At 46.0% G+C, this 14262-nt stretch overlaps 1 protein-coding gene across 1 annotated transcript; it reads left to right on the top strand.

Moving 5' to 3' along the window:
* The first annotated feature begins 89 nt into the window (after nt 1-89).
* HDAC3 (histone deacetylase 3) lies at nt 90-13091 on the top strand. The gene is made up of 15 exons (XM_065935573.1): nt 90-237; nt 345-427; nt 1749-1891; nt 4184-4265; nt 4396-4452; nt 4578-4633; nt 5021-5154; nt 5633-5713; nt 6094-6167; nt 6324-6388; nt 7690-7779; nt 7898-7956; nt 8207-8286; nt 8593-8750; nt 12443-13091. Exons 1-15 carry the CDS (start codon nt 183-185, stop codon nt 12510-12512), a joined length of 1287 nt encoding a protein of 428 aa, XP_065791645.1. The 5' UTR covers nt 90-182; the 3' UTR covers nt 12513-13091.
* Nucleotides 13092-14262: the final 1171 nt, after the last annotated feature.

The raw sequence follows: 14262 nt of genomic DNA, 5'->3' as shown, positions 1-14262 counted from the left end.
GGCGGAGCAAGCCGAGGGCTGAACTCCGCAGGAGGCGTGACCTGGGCGTGGTCTAACGGAGTCGGGCTTGGGTTTCCTGGTTCCGCAGAGGCAGGCAGCGTGCTTACGCAGCACGCAAGGCCGGGGGTGGGGCAGGTGGACAGGCTGGCGGCGGAGGCGCGGGGCCTGGTCCCGCCGGCACCATGGCCAAGACTGTGGCCTATTTCTACGACCCCGACGTGGGCAACTTCCACTACGGTGAGGGAGCAACATTGCACGCGTGGGATTTCGGGACGCGGGGGTTTCGAAGCCGGGCCTACAACTCCAGGGATGGGTACTGACGAACTCTCTTCTCCCACCCCCAGGGGCTGGTCACCCTATGAAGCCCCATCGCTTGGCATTGACTCATAGTCTGGTCCTGCACTACGGCCTCTATAAGAAGATGATCGTGAGTCTCACGGCTTCTGCTGGGGATTGAGGGTGGGGACGAGCTGCGGCCTTAGGGATAGGTAGGCTGCACTGAATGCATCAAGAGTGACCCACCCCAGTCAGGGGGGAGGTGGATAGACGGAACCAGGAGCACCCTCATATGCAGAATGTTGGTGGGTGTATCCACTGTCTTAATGAGAGTCAGTTTTTAGGTCGGCCACCTTTTGACCTCAAGTGGACCAACCTTTGGCCTACGGTTAGGGTGGAGTGGAGCTGGTTTGCAGACAGAGTATTTCCCTCCCTTGCATCTTAGGACAGTTCTGTGGCCTCAGAGAAGGGAAAGCGGCTGGCTCAGTGTAGCTGGATATGAGGTTTACCCTCATTCCCACCCCTTCTCCTCCGCCACCTCTCTCCACCACCAAGCTAGAGTTCTAGGGAGGACTTTGTAGCCCTGTGTGTAAATGTGTATGTGTGTGGAGGACAGTAGGAGGTGTTCTGGATATTCCCTTTTCAATCTAGAATACCCCCGCCCACACACAGAGTTTTATTTAATTACTACTCATTCCTCCATCTCCCCCTGTATACACATCCTGTCTGTCCCTAGCTTGGAATTTATAGCAGTGTGATATGTGATCATAACATACGGCCCTTGTGCATTGCAAGGGGAATTAGCCAGCAGCATGAATGAGTGTCCACTGCTTGTGCTGAGCCACAGACTAGTGAATTGATCATAGAAACAACTGAGGTGATGTTAATGCCTGAATCTCTGGCTCTTGAAATTGTTTGCCTATGTGTGCCTATGAGCATTTTCTGGGGAGGAAAAATTTTTTGCTCTTGTCCAATTTCTAAAGCGTGTGATCCTCTCAAGAGATAATTAATCTTTGGCTTAGCACCTGGGCATCTTGGGTTTTAATTAGAAGGTTGTTGTGTGTCCCATATTATTTGATTCCAAAATTAAGAAGAACTCAGAGGAGAGAGAGGACAGAGTCAGCACCCAGGGGAGATGAGTATGATGAGAATAAGGAATAGGAGATCCAGGGAACAGGGCAGGTGAAGGGAGTTAAGGTTTGAGAAGGTAGAAAAGGCTGGGCTGGAGGTAGGAAGGAAAAGGCAGGCCCAGTGGTCTTTAGAGGGCTTGATCATAAACTCTCAAGCTAATCAAGAGTCTCTCGTCTTCACAGACGTTTGTCTCATAGAATAACAAGGATTAGAGGGGAGGGAGCGAGGGGACTGCTGTGTGTGGTTCTGGACAGTCCCCAGGGCTGGGCTCAGTGTGGTCAGTCTCAGCCGGATGAGTAGGACTGACCCTGCCTGACTTCATCTTGTGTTTCCCTCTCAAGGTCTTCAAGCCATACCAGGCCTCCCAGCATGACATGTGCCGCTTCCACTCTGAGGACTACATTGACTTCCTGCAGAGAGTCAGCCCCACCAATATGCAAGGCTTTACCAAGAGCCTTAATGCCTTCAACGTGGGCGATGACTGGTAAGGGGAGAACTGGGACCTTTGATGCCAGGCAACTTGATGCCAGGCATTTCAGTGAGAATACTTGAGTGAGATCTTATGGCAGCAATGGAAGATATGTAGGTGGATGGGGTGGGGAATACTTGTCAATGAATCATCATTTACTCATTTGCTTATTCAACAAATATTGATTGGTTATTGACTGTGGGCCAGGCCCTATGCTAAGTGCTAGAGATGCAATGATAAACAATACCAACACAATTTTAATATAGCCCTTGTGCTAAGTCCTTTAGAGGAGAGGTACATGACAGACTATGGGAGGGTAGACACGGGAGAATTATCTAGCCTGGGCTGGCGCTGGTCAGTGGCGGCTTCCTAGAGGAAGTAATGAAAATTGGGTTGAGTTCTAAAGAAAGTAGGAAGTAATTAGGTGAAAGATAGTTGGGAGGATGGAGGATGAGGGAAGGAATGGGAAGTAGGGACAACATGCCCTAACGGTCTGCAGCAGGACAGAGTGTGACTTATTTAAGGAACAGAGAAAAGGCTATGCACGATATCTGAAGAGTGATCTGAATTGTGTCTAAAGAGATAGGTAGGGCCTTTAAAAAATAAACAGCCCTATTATGAACTGGGATTTTTAACTTCTAGAGCAGGGAGAAGTCATTGGAGGGTTTTTAAAAGCAAAAGAGTGTTTAGGTATGACCACATTTATGTTGAGCTTATTTCATATGAGAAGTCAGCTCAGAGTCTTGTGGGGAAAAGGTGGCTGACAAAGATAAGCCATGATCCTTGCTTCCACTCTAGTCTGCATCCACTAAAAGATAGTGACCACAACAGCTGCCAGCTGCTCCATTCATTTTTAAACTTTTTATTTATTAGGGAAAATTTTAAACATTTCTGCAAGTAGAATAGTACAGTGAATCCCCGTCTATCTTATCACTGAGCTGCAATACTTAGAGCAGATGGCTAATCTTGCTTCATCTCTGTCCCCGCACGTTAGGTTATTTTAAAGCTAATTTGAGATGTCACTCCCTTTTGTCTATAAATATGTTACTATATATCTCCAAATGATACTCTTTAAAAAAATGCATAATCATCACACCTGAAAAGTCAACAGTAATTCATATCATCAAATGTGCAGTCAGTACTTAAGTTTCTCCAGTTGTCTCACATTTTTTTCTTTTTTGCAGTTGATTTATTTAAATTAGGATTTAAACAAGGTCCACATATTGTATTTGGTGGCTCCATCTCTTAAGACTTTTAACCCTTAATGTTTCCTTCTCGCCTTTGAATTTATTTTTGCCATGCCTTGACTTGCAGGATCTTAGTTCCCTGACCAGTGATTGAACCCAGGCCCTCTACAGTGAAAACATGGAGTCCTAACCACTAGATTGCCAGGGAATTCCTTGAATTTATTTTTTGATGAAATGAGGCTATTGATCCTGTGGTTTCCTATAACAGCTACAGTTTCTTGAGTAATTTACTCTGCTGTGCTGAGAATTGCTGGTATATCCACTTAATTCTTACACCAACCCTGAGATGTAATAGTCCTTTTCATGATGGTGAGCATTAAGTACATACATTGAAATTTGAGGAGATTTTGATAACTTAGCCTGGACAGTGGCAGTGGCAGGATTCAGGTCCAGAGGCTAGGTTTTTAAACACTACACCAATCGGTTTCCCCGAAAGAGCCTACCAATAGAAGCAGACTGGGCTGGAAGATTGAGGCCGACTCCTTAGGCCGGCAATGAGCACCTTGCCAACCTTATCCCCACACCTCTGCTGCACAGGGTGTCTTCTCAGAATACCCTTTGTTCCCCATTCAGCCTCCAGGGCCTTCACAGCCTTCAAGCCACCACAAAGCTTCATGTCATGAAGGCTTTCTTGACCACACCAGCCCCAGAGGTCTGTCCTGCACACACTACCCTGCTCATTGGGTTGTTCAGGCACGTGCTGTCTTGGGAGCTTTCTTGTTTTTTGTGTTATTGCTCCTACTAGTTTTGAGTTTACTTTATAGGCCTGGGAATGTAAAGTCCACCCTCACCCACAGCCTGGGGCCCTGTGATTGCTCTTTGTGCAACTAGCACTACAGTCACTGTGCTTCTCTACTTCCCATCCAGTGCCTCGAACAAGTCTCAGTATATGGTTTGGTCCAAAATATTTGTTGAATAAATTTGCAGATAACTTGGGTATGTAGGAGGGGCAGAAGGGGTTATTGAAGAAAGGAGACTATAGGGCTTTGGGCTGGGGAGAAGGGTGAAGGAAGGAAGTGGACAGAGGAAAAAGGGCTCTGACTTGCTCTTCTTCCTGCAGCCCCGTGTTTCCCGGGCTGTTTGAGTTCTGCTCCCGTTACACAGGTGCATCTCTGCAAGGAGCAACCCAGCTGAACAACAAGGTAACTTTACCCTGAGTCCTGTTTCCCCCTTCCTGTGGATCCCTGAATCCAAGGCCTTAACTGTGATCCTGAGCTCCCAGCTTTGGGGGTGGGCAGGAGAAGGATTATGAGTTGGGCATTTGTATTTCAGATCTGTGATATTGCCATTAACTGGGCTGGTGGTCTGCACCACGCCAAGAAGTTTGAGGTAAGTGAGGAGGTAATGGGGGAGACAACAGCTCCGCTAGGGTAGGAGGTCAGGATGGCAGTCGGGGGGCAGCTGGGTGGAGGAATTGTTCTTCTTTGTAATAGCGCTGTACTATCTTACCATAGGCTTCTGGTTTCTGCTATGTCAATGACATTGTGATTGGCATCCTGGAGCTGCTCAAGTAAGTAGCCCGGGAGGAGATGGGGCCACTTACGAGGCTCTTGGCTGAGGTCTGAGACTGCCCTGGCCCTGACCTTGACCTCCAGCCCCACACTAGCTTCTCCCAAGTTCTTGATGCTTTTCTCAGGCTGCCTCTTCCTGTGCTCTGCTGCAGATTCCCCGCTGCCTGCTCACATTTCAGCCTTCTCTGCACATCCCTCTCCTGTCCCTGCCTCCAGGCTGGAGCCCCAGGGTTGCCCTTAGGGAACTGGTGGTATTAGGTTTCAGGTGACTTGGGCCAAAGTAGAATCTTCATAATTTCTGGCCTTGTGTTTGGAAGGAGTGGGATGGGGGCTTTTCCTCCTGGGGTTCACCTCTGCCTCAGACGCTGGCTTTGCCCTCACCCTAGGTACCACCCTCGAGTGCTCTACATTGATATTGACATCCACCATGGCGATGGGGTTCAGGAAGCCTTCTACCTCACTGACCGAGTCATGACAGTATCTTTCCACAAGTATGGAAACTACTTCTTCCCTGGCACAGGTATGGGAATAGGAATGCCTGTCCCCTTCATACTCCTCAGTTTTTACCATGACTGCCTCCTCTGCAGGCTCAGGTCTCAGTTCAGGTGGCCCCTCCTTGGAGAAACCTTTCCTGATCACCCTGTTACTCTGTCACATCACTCTGCTTTTTTCTTTTCAAGCACTGATTGCTGTTTGAATTTATTGTGGGGCTTTGTTTTGCTTACTGTCTCCCACCTAATCATGCCTATCGCCCAAGAATATGAGCTTGGTGGGATTTCATTTATTTCATTAGTTCTTTTTCCTGTTGTATCCCAATACCTAGTTCACAGCTTGGCTCATAGTAGGCCCTCCAAGAGTATCTGTTGAATGAATGCAAGCTGCAGAGATTTAGTGGTTTGAGGGAGTGTGTGGCAGATGTACAAAGATGGAGTGAGAGGCCCTCAGAGTACATGGTGGGGTTGAAGCAGCCGGCACCGCCACCCCCCTCTTCCCCACAGGTGACATGTATGAAGTTGGAGCAGAGAGTGGCCGATACTACTGCCTCAATGTACCCCTGCGGGATGGCATTGATGACCAGAGTACGTACTAAAGTCTTCTTCCTGCTCACTAGACTCCTTCTCTCTCTCCCTCCTTGAGTTAACCTCTTCTGCCTGGTATTATCTACTGTTGGGCCAGGTGTCCTTCAGGATGAATGGCCTTCAGAGGGACCATGAACTCCCCAGAAATTGTATGCAACATATTGTGTGTATGTACATTTTTCTGGGAAAAAGGTCATTAGCTTCCATCGGTCCCTCCAGAAGTCTCATGAACTTCTCCACCCAGAAGTTCGGAACCAATGGTTGTCCCTTTGGGTTGCCCCTTTCCCGGGCTACACGCTCTCTGAACCCCCTTTTTCCTTTTGTTCCCTGTCTCCCCATCCCCTTGGGGTGCCAGGTGCCCATCTTTGGCCCTCTCCCAGGTTACAAGCACCTTTTCCAGCCAGTTATCAACCAGGTGGTGGACTTCTACCAACCCACGTGCATTGTGCTCCAGGTAATATGGTCAGTGCCTCCTCAGGCACTCAGGCTTGAGGGAAGAGAGCAGGAAAGAGGAGAATCCCTAGGCTGGTGGGGGAAGGGAAGTGAAGGACATTGGTGACATTCTGAGTAGTTCTCTCACTGCAGCCACCTGGGGTTTTGATTTTTGCAGTGTGGAGCTGACTCTCTGGGCTGTGATCGATTGGGCTGCTTCAACCTCAGCATTAGAGGACACGGGTGAGACCTGCTCTCCTTCCACTCCCCCAGGTTTTCAAGTAGCCTTGGGCCTCAATACATGGAACAGGGGTAGCCGGGAAACAGGCCTCACCTCCTTTTGGGACTCAAAAATAGCTACATGTTGTACTTTGAACCAGAAGTGTCATCTTGAGCAGGGTTCCCCAGTTGGCAACATTCACATTAGGTTTTTGTTAAGCACCTGTTGTGTTCCAGGCATTCCTACTAGGAGATGGGGAGGCAGTCAGGGAACTCCCATGGAGTTTATGGTTCAGTCTAGGAAACAGGCAAAACTATAAGTAAGCAAACAAGATAGGTAGATTGTTATAAACTCTATAGAAGGAAAAGAAAGTTAAGATATGGGATAACAGTGGGGAAACTACTTTAGATACTGTCATTTGGAAGCAATTTTCCAAAAGGAGTGAGCCATAAGAGGAACAGAGAGAGATCCATCCCAAGCAGTGAGAAGAGCACGTGCAGACATGCGAGACAGGGCAGAGGGTGTCATGGAGGAGATGAAGTAAAACCAGTCAAGTGGAACACAGAGAGCAGGCTGGAGGTGGTTTGAGGTGACGTCTGAGAAGTCGGCAGCATTGGGGTCGTGCAGAGCCTTTAGACCTTGCTAAGGAGTCTGGATTATATTTCAGATGTGTTGGGAAACTGTTGACAGGTTTTAAGCAGGGAAGTGACATGATCCAGCTTGCGTTTTAAAGTGACGCTCAAGACGTCCCTGGCAGTTCAGTGGTTAGGACTCCGCACTTCCACTGTAGGAGGCATGGGCTTGATCCCTGGTTGGGGAAGTAAGATCTCACACGCCTTGAGGCACGGCCGAAAAAAAAAAAAGCCACTGCTCTGAGTGCTAAATGGAGAAAGGTTTGGGGTGGGACTGGGCACACAGAAGTGGAAGTGAAAGTTAGGGAGCTCTTGGTGTTGTCTTAGACAGGGGGCTAAGTTGGAGGAGGTGGCGGGGGAGAGAGGTAGATGATATGAGTTATATTTTGGTGGCTAAACTGACAGCACTTGCTGGTACATTGGTGAGACTAGTTGATTAACAGGTGGGGTGCCAGGGTGGGTGCTGAGCAGGACAGAGGTGAGAGTGCAGTCTGTTTTAAATTTCACTGAGACACAGCGTGCAGACAATAAAGTGCGCATATCTCAGGGATATAACTCAGTGATTTTCACTACCAAGATCAAGATACAGAACATTCCTAGTTTCCTTGTGCCCCTTTCCAGTTAGTGTCTAGAAGTGTGTTCTCTGGCTTTTGGTAACTTCCTCCACCCATTCCTCTGGTTTCTTTTAACAGGGAATGCGTTGAATATGTCAAGAGCTTCAATATCCCTCTGCTGGTGCTAGGTGGTGGTGGCTACACTGTCCGGAATGTTGCCCGCTGCTGGTGAGCATGCCCCATGTTTTCTCCTCTCCCTTGTACAGTGTGAGCTAGGGGCTCCCTGAGAAATGGCCAGTGGACCTTTCAGCCCACTCGCTCAGCCTGCCCTGCTGGTTTGTTTCAGGACATATGAGACATCGCTGCTGGTAGAAGAGGCCATTAGTGAAGAGCTTCCCTATAGCGGTAAGGACCACCCCATGATGCCCCCACAGCAAGAAGGCCATTCTCACAAGACCATAGAATGGCCTGGTTTGAAACCGGGTGGGAAGTTTGACTTTCTCAGAGCTCTGCAGACTAAACCCCTGAGCCCAGAGCGGGGAAGAGGTTGAGCAGCTGTTATGTAGGTGTTTTGGATGGAAAGGAAAGAGATAGGCAACTCTAGGGACCTGCCTGTGTCTATTTGAGCCATCATGTCTCCTCCTTTTTCCCCAAGAATACTTCGAGTACTTTGCCCCGGACTTCACGCTCCATCCGGATGTCAGCACCCGCATCGAGAATCAGAATTCACGCCAGGTCAGCAGCTTGGAGAAGCTGAGCACAAGGGTGGAGGAGCCAAGGAAAGGTCCAGGATGTGGGAAATCAGAGAAACCAGGGAAGAGAATCTCAGCCCTCACTATCTCTGTTATCAGCTAGTAGGCAGCCCCGGTGAAAGTACAGGCAGTCAGGGTTGGGAGGACGGACAGTTACTAGCTGGGGGATTAAAACTAAGATGTAAAATAGGACTGAAACTAGGACTGCGGGGACAAAAGGCAACTACAAGCATTGATATCCTGGGAGTCACTGGGAGCTGCTCATTGTCTGTTACTCATCCCCAACCAGTATTTGGACCAGATCCGCCAGACAATCTTTGAAAACCTGAAGATGCTGAACCATGCACCTAGTGTCCAGATTCATGATGTGCCGGCAGACCTCCTAACCTACGACAGGACTGATGAGGCTGATGCGGAGGAGAGGGGTCCCGAGGAAAACTACAGCAGGTCTGTAGCAGGGACATAAGAGCAGGGAATTCCAGCAAACTTTGGGGGAAAAGTAAGTTAGACAGCATTAGTCTAATTGTCCTCAGTTTACCTTCTTCAGTATGCAACCATCCCATGCTTTTTTTTTTGCCCTGATTTAATGATGTAAGTGACATACATTTATTGTAAAACTTTTCAGTTCAGTTCAGTCGCTCAGTCATGTCCGACTCTTTGCGACCCCATGGACTGCAGCACGCCAGGCCTACCTGTCCATCACCAACTCCCGAAGTTTACTCAAACTCTTGTCCATTGAGTCGGTGATGCCATCCAACCATCTCATCCTCTGTCTTCCCCTTCTCCTCCTGCCCTCAATCTTTCCCAGCATCAGGGGCTTTTCCAATGAGTCAGCTCTTCACATCAGGTGACCAAAGTACTGGAATTTCAGCTTCAGCATCAGTCCTTCCAATGAACACCCAGGACTAATCTGCTTTAGGATGGACTGATTGGATCTCCTTGCAGTCCAAGGAACTCTCAAGAGTCTTCTCCAACACCACAGTTCAAAAGCATCAATTCTTCTGCACTCAGCTTTCTTTATAGTCCAACTCTCACATCCATACATGACTACTGGAAAAACCGTAGCCTTGACGAGATGGACCTTTGTTGGCAAAGTAATGTCTCTGCTTTTTAATATGCTGTCTAGGTTGGTCATAACTTTTCTTCCAAGGAGTAAACGTCTTTTAATTTCATGGCTGAAGTTACCATCTGAAGTGATTTTGGAGCCCAAGAAACTAAAGTCTGTCACTATTTCCACTGTTTCCCCATCTATTTGCCATGAAGTGATGGGACCAGATGCCATGATCTTAGTTTTCTAAGTGTTGAGTTTTAAGCCAACTTTTTCACGCTCCTCTTTCACTTTCATCAAGAGGCTCTTTAGTTCTTCACTTTCTGCCATCAGGGTGGTGTTATTTGCATATCTGAGATTATTGATATTTCTCCCGGCAATCTTGATTCCAGCTTGTGCTTCATCTAGCCCAGTGTTTCTCACGATGTACTCTGCATATAAGTTAAATAAGCAGGGTGACAATATACAGCCTTGACGTACTCCTTTCCTGAGTTGGAACCAGTTTGTTGTTCCATGTCCAGTTCTAAGTCCATGTTACAGTTTCTGTAGATCACAATTGCACTGTTCAACATTTATGTATAAACACAAGGGCACACATGCACTCATTTTCAGTGTTGTGCAGTCTTTTTTTTTAAAAATAAAAGTTGGATCATTCTGTACATGTTCTACAATTTCCAAGTTTTTTTTTTTTAACCAGTGTATCTTTCTGTGCTAATATATATATAAAAATCTGCTTTGTTATTTAATTAGCTGTATAATATTCCATTGTGTGGACATAGCTATAATTTAACCAAGTGCCATTGACAGGCATTTACATTATTTCCTGTTTTTTTCACTGTTACAAAGAGTGTGGCAGTGAATCCCCGTGTATGTACGTCTTTGAGAGCTTGAATTGGTTAGATTCCTGGACTTGTTGCTAGGTCAAAGGCTGTGTGCCGTAAAGTTTTTTTTTATTTGTTGCCAAACTGCCTTCCAGACAGTCTATAACAGTTTATATTCTTGCCAGCATTTTACTGACTCTTTCCAGATTACAAGCTGGACAGGTCACTGCACATATACTGCTCTTGTAAGGCCCTTGGATTTCTTTCCTCTGTTAATTTTTTCAGGTGTAATAGTTGTATTGTGTGTATGTGTGTCTTTTTTAATATCTTTACCTTCCTGAGATACATATTAAAATATTTACAGATGCACTAAATTAGGGGGAAAAGCAACCAGAATAGACTTTAAAAAACCACAAAAGCTGAAACAAGCTTTTCTGAAAAATGAAGGAAAAAGACAAGAGAACCCAGAAGTGCAGAAACAGATGCATTTAATAGAGAACAGATTTCCTTACGTGACTGGGGATAACCACAGCTGGATGTTTGCAGGACACCTGGTCCTGCTCCCACACACTGTTAAGAAGTCTGAGCTGACTCTGCTGTAGAATCTGATGGGCTTCTCAGTCCTTTCCAGAATCTTCTCTCTGTCTTAAGAGTTCATACTTCCAGATCTCTCCACTGGACCTGGGCTTTACAGCTTAGACTCTTGGGACCACTCCAACCCTTCTCCTCCATGTGTACCCCTTCATTTCCTCTCTTGGTTGAGGATGTATCTAAACATCTGGCCTCAGGGATCCTTTCTGACTCATCATCTCAATCTCAGCTTCTCCAGGTCTCTGAGGCTTGACTTCTGGAAACTGATCTTCTTAAAAATCTGTTTTTCAGTTTCTTCCTTTTAGAAAAGTTTATGTTTTTCATCTGTGATTCCAGGTTGGTATCTGGGCCTTTTCTCTCCATTATACAGCCTGTTCTCAACAGCCAGCAGAAGCCTCTTGCCTCTTCCTGTCCTAAGCCCTGTTACTGTTGGACTATCCACTGAGTTCCTTGTCTTTGATGCTTGTAGCATATCAGCTATATAGGATATGATATTTATATTAAATTATACATGATACAGTGCCATCAAGTCATCATTCTCTTGCCATCTGACAACCCTGAGAGATGCGATTCTTAAATTAACAGAAGAGGAATCTAAGGTTCAGAGAGATTAAGTAGCTTTCCAAAGTTCTCACAGCTAGTAAAATACCAGGGCTGAGATTCAAACCCAAGTCTCCTCACCTTTAACCCTTGTTCACTTAGAGGTAACTGAGACTTTGCTCTCCAGGCAGAGGGAGCCTTTCCTGATTTTGTTCCTCAACTTCTCTTTGATGACTTTCTCCCTTCTTTCTCAGTTAACAGCTGTAGGCAAGATAACTTAGTTATTCATATTCTCCCAGAGAACAGTTTTCCAAAAAGAAATCAGAATTGGGTACATATTGGGTCTTGTATTGCTTTCATATCCCTTCACCCACTACATACAGGTTTATAATATGTCACTTCTCTGCTAGAAATGCTCCTTTCCCTTGCACTTAGAAGAAAGTCCAAATTTCTGATGATGACTTTAAAAGGCCCTGCATGCTGGCCCTTACCCTCGTCCCTGGTCTCATTTCTAATGACTCTCTCTCCTCTAGCTGTCTTGACCTCCTTCTCTCACTTTTCTCACCTGTCTTCCTCATAACCTTATAACTTCTGTACTTGGTTTTCTTACTGTATTTGGTTTTCTTACAGCTTGAAGTGGTCTTCCTGAGATGTTTGCCTGTCCAGTTTCTTCTTAGTCTTCAGGTCTTACCTTGTCAGAACAGCTGTTCCTAATAGTCTTGTCTGAAATTTTACCCTTTTCCTCCTGTAACTCTTAGTCACATCCTTTTATTTCATTTTATTCATAGTGCTTTCCACCGTGTGAAATTACTGTATTTTTGTTTTTACTTTGTTAGTTATTGTCAGTCTCATTTATTAGGTAAGTTTTTTGAAGATAGGCAGAAATGTCATCTGGTTTATTCTCTCCTGTTTTGCTAAGGCTTACGACAGTGTCTGGCACAGAGTAGTCTGTCAGTAAATGTTTATTGACTACATGAGTGGATGAATGAATAGCAATCAGTCTCTACCAACAGGAGAGGAGTGGGTCCCTGACAGTGGGGGCCTGAGAAGTGGCTCCAGACAGGGTGCCTATGTGGGAGAAGACTGAACTTTGGAGAGTGGGAGCCTGACCTCTCTTTCTCTCTTCCCTTGCTTTGTAGGCCAGAGGCACCCAACGAATTTTATGATGGAGATCATGACAATGACAAGGAAAGCGACGTGGAGATTTAAGAGGAACTGGGCTTGTTATGTTCCCAGGAATTCCTTTTTACCTCTTGGTTGGGTGGGAGGGAAAAAGTGTGGTTCTCCCACCCCTGGTCAGGTTATTTTCAGAGCTTTTACCAGTGCTGGGGGAGGGTTTGGAGACCACATCTGATTCTTGAACCAACCCCTTTCTTCTCTCCCTCAAGGCCTGAGAATGGTACCTATTAAGGATAGAATGGGGACAAGGATAACCATCTCTAGGAAAGCCTGGGCTTGGGCCCTAGAGGCCAGTCCTAGCCCTTTTGGCTTGCTTATTCCTTCCCTACTTCCTTCCAATCCAGAGACTTCAGGAGTGAAGGGGCAGACAGGAGTAAGGTTGCCTTTGACCTCCTCCTCTCCTGGGTTCTCCTACTACAGGCCTTGCTTCCAGTGCAGGTGAAGAGTAAAGGATTTTAGGGGGCTCTGGTTCCTTAACATCCTAGCCCAGATGATGGGAAGTACGGTTTTGAGATGGGGGAGGATGTGAAAACGTCCTGTTCTGACTTTTGGCTTTATGTCCATTTTACCACTCTTTTTATCCAATAAACCAAGTTGGTATTTTTTGTACCTTTTGCCTTTGTAGGAATATTCTTGTTACTAGCTGCCTGTGTATGAAGAGAGGAAATGGGATGATGATGTATATAATAAAAGTCATAGTTAACATAGTTAACACTTACCTTATATTAGTACCTGTGCATATGCATTCTACATGGATTATTGTACTCACATATAGGGCATTAATAGAGCATTTAATTAAGAGTTAGACAAACCTGGGCAGTATAGTAGCTTAAGAGAGGGAATAGAGGATGACTCCAGGTTTTTAGTCCTGGGTGTTTGGATTGGTGATGCTAGTTAAGATACACTGAGGAAACATATCAGGTACTTAACACAGTGCCTAATATAAGCAGTTGCTCATTATCTTGTTTATGTGAAGAATGATGCTGGATACTATAGTAGCCACAAATATGGACTCTTCCCTGGAGTTTACAGTCCAGTAGGAAGGAAGAGAAATGCCTTAGTAGATGTAGACAATGGTATGGGAAAGAAGAGTAATACCTGGATCACTCCTTCCATGCTTTGATCCTGTCTGTTTCTCAACACTCTAGCTTAGAAAGTAAGTAGCTGTTTGGGACTGTTTTGGACAAATTGATTTTGAAATGTGTGCTGGGCAGTCCTATGCAACTCTCCATCAGGCAATTAGAAAGTGAAAGGTAAAAGCTGAAGGTCAGATTTAGGAACCAGCCGTTTTGGCAGTCTCCTTGTAACATACCAGACCCTAGATTGAGTGCTGGTGGCTCTCTAGCAACATGCAGTTGAAATCTTTTGCTGGTTCTGAGCAAGATAATAAGTCCAGAGTTTGAAGGCCTACTGGGTGCCACATGCTTTTCACACAAGGGACCAGATGTAGCTGGGAGAATAGAGGAAATTGGTGAGGGAAGAATCAAGCTAGTAGAACAAAGAAAACACTTTTGAAGAATGCCTGTTCTTTTCACTCAGTTTGGTTTATGTCAATTCAGTTGAGTTCAGTCGCTCAGTTGTGTCCAACTCTTTGGGACCCCATGGACTGCAGCATGCCAGTCTTCCCTATTCATCACCAACTCCCAGAGCCTACTCAAACTCATGTTAATCGAGTTGGTAATGCCATCCAACCATCTGTCGTTCCCTTCTCCTACTGTCGTCCGCTTCTCCTTTTGCCTTCAGTTTTTCCCAGCATCAAGGTCTTTTCCAGTTAGTTCTT

This window comes from Muntiacus reevesi, chromosome 1, assembly GCF_963930625.1.
Source record: "Muntiacus reevesi chromosome 1, mMunRee1.1, whole genome shotgun sequence".
Lineage (NCBI taxonomy): Eukaryota > Metazoa > Chordata > Mammalia > Artiodactyla > Cervidae > Muntiacus > Muntiacus reevesi.
The sequence above is the reverse complement of the archived record's forward strand: the minus strand, read 5'-3'. Positions and strand labels throughout refer to the sequence as shown.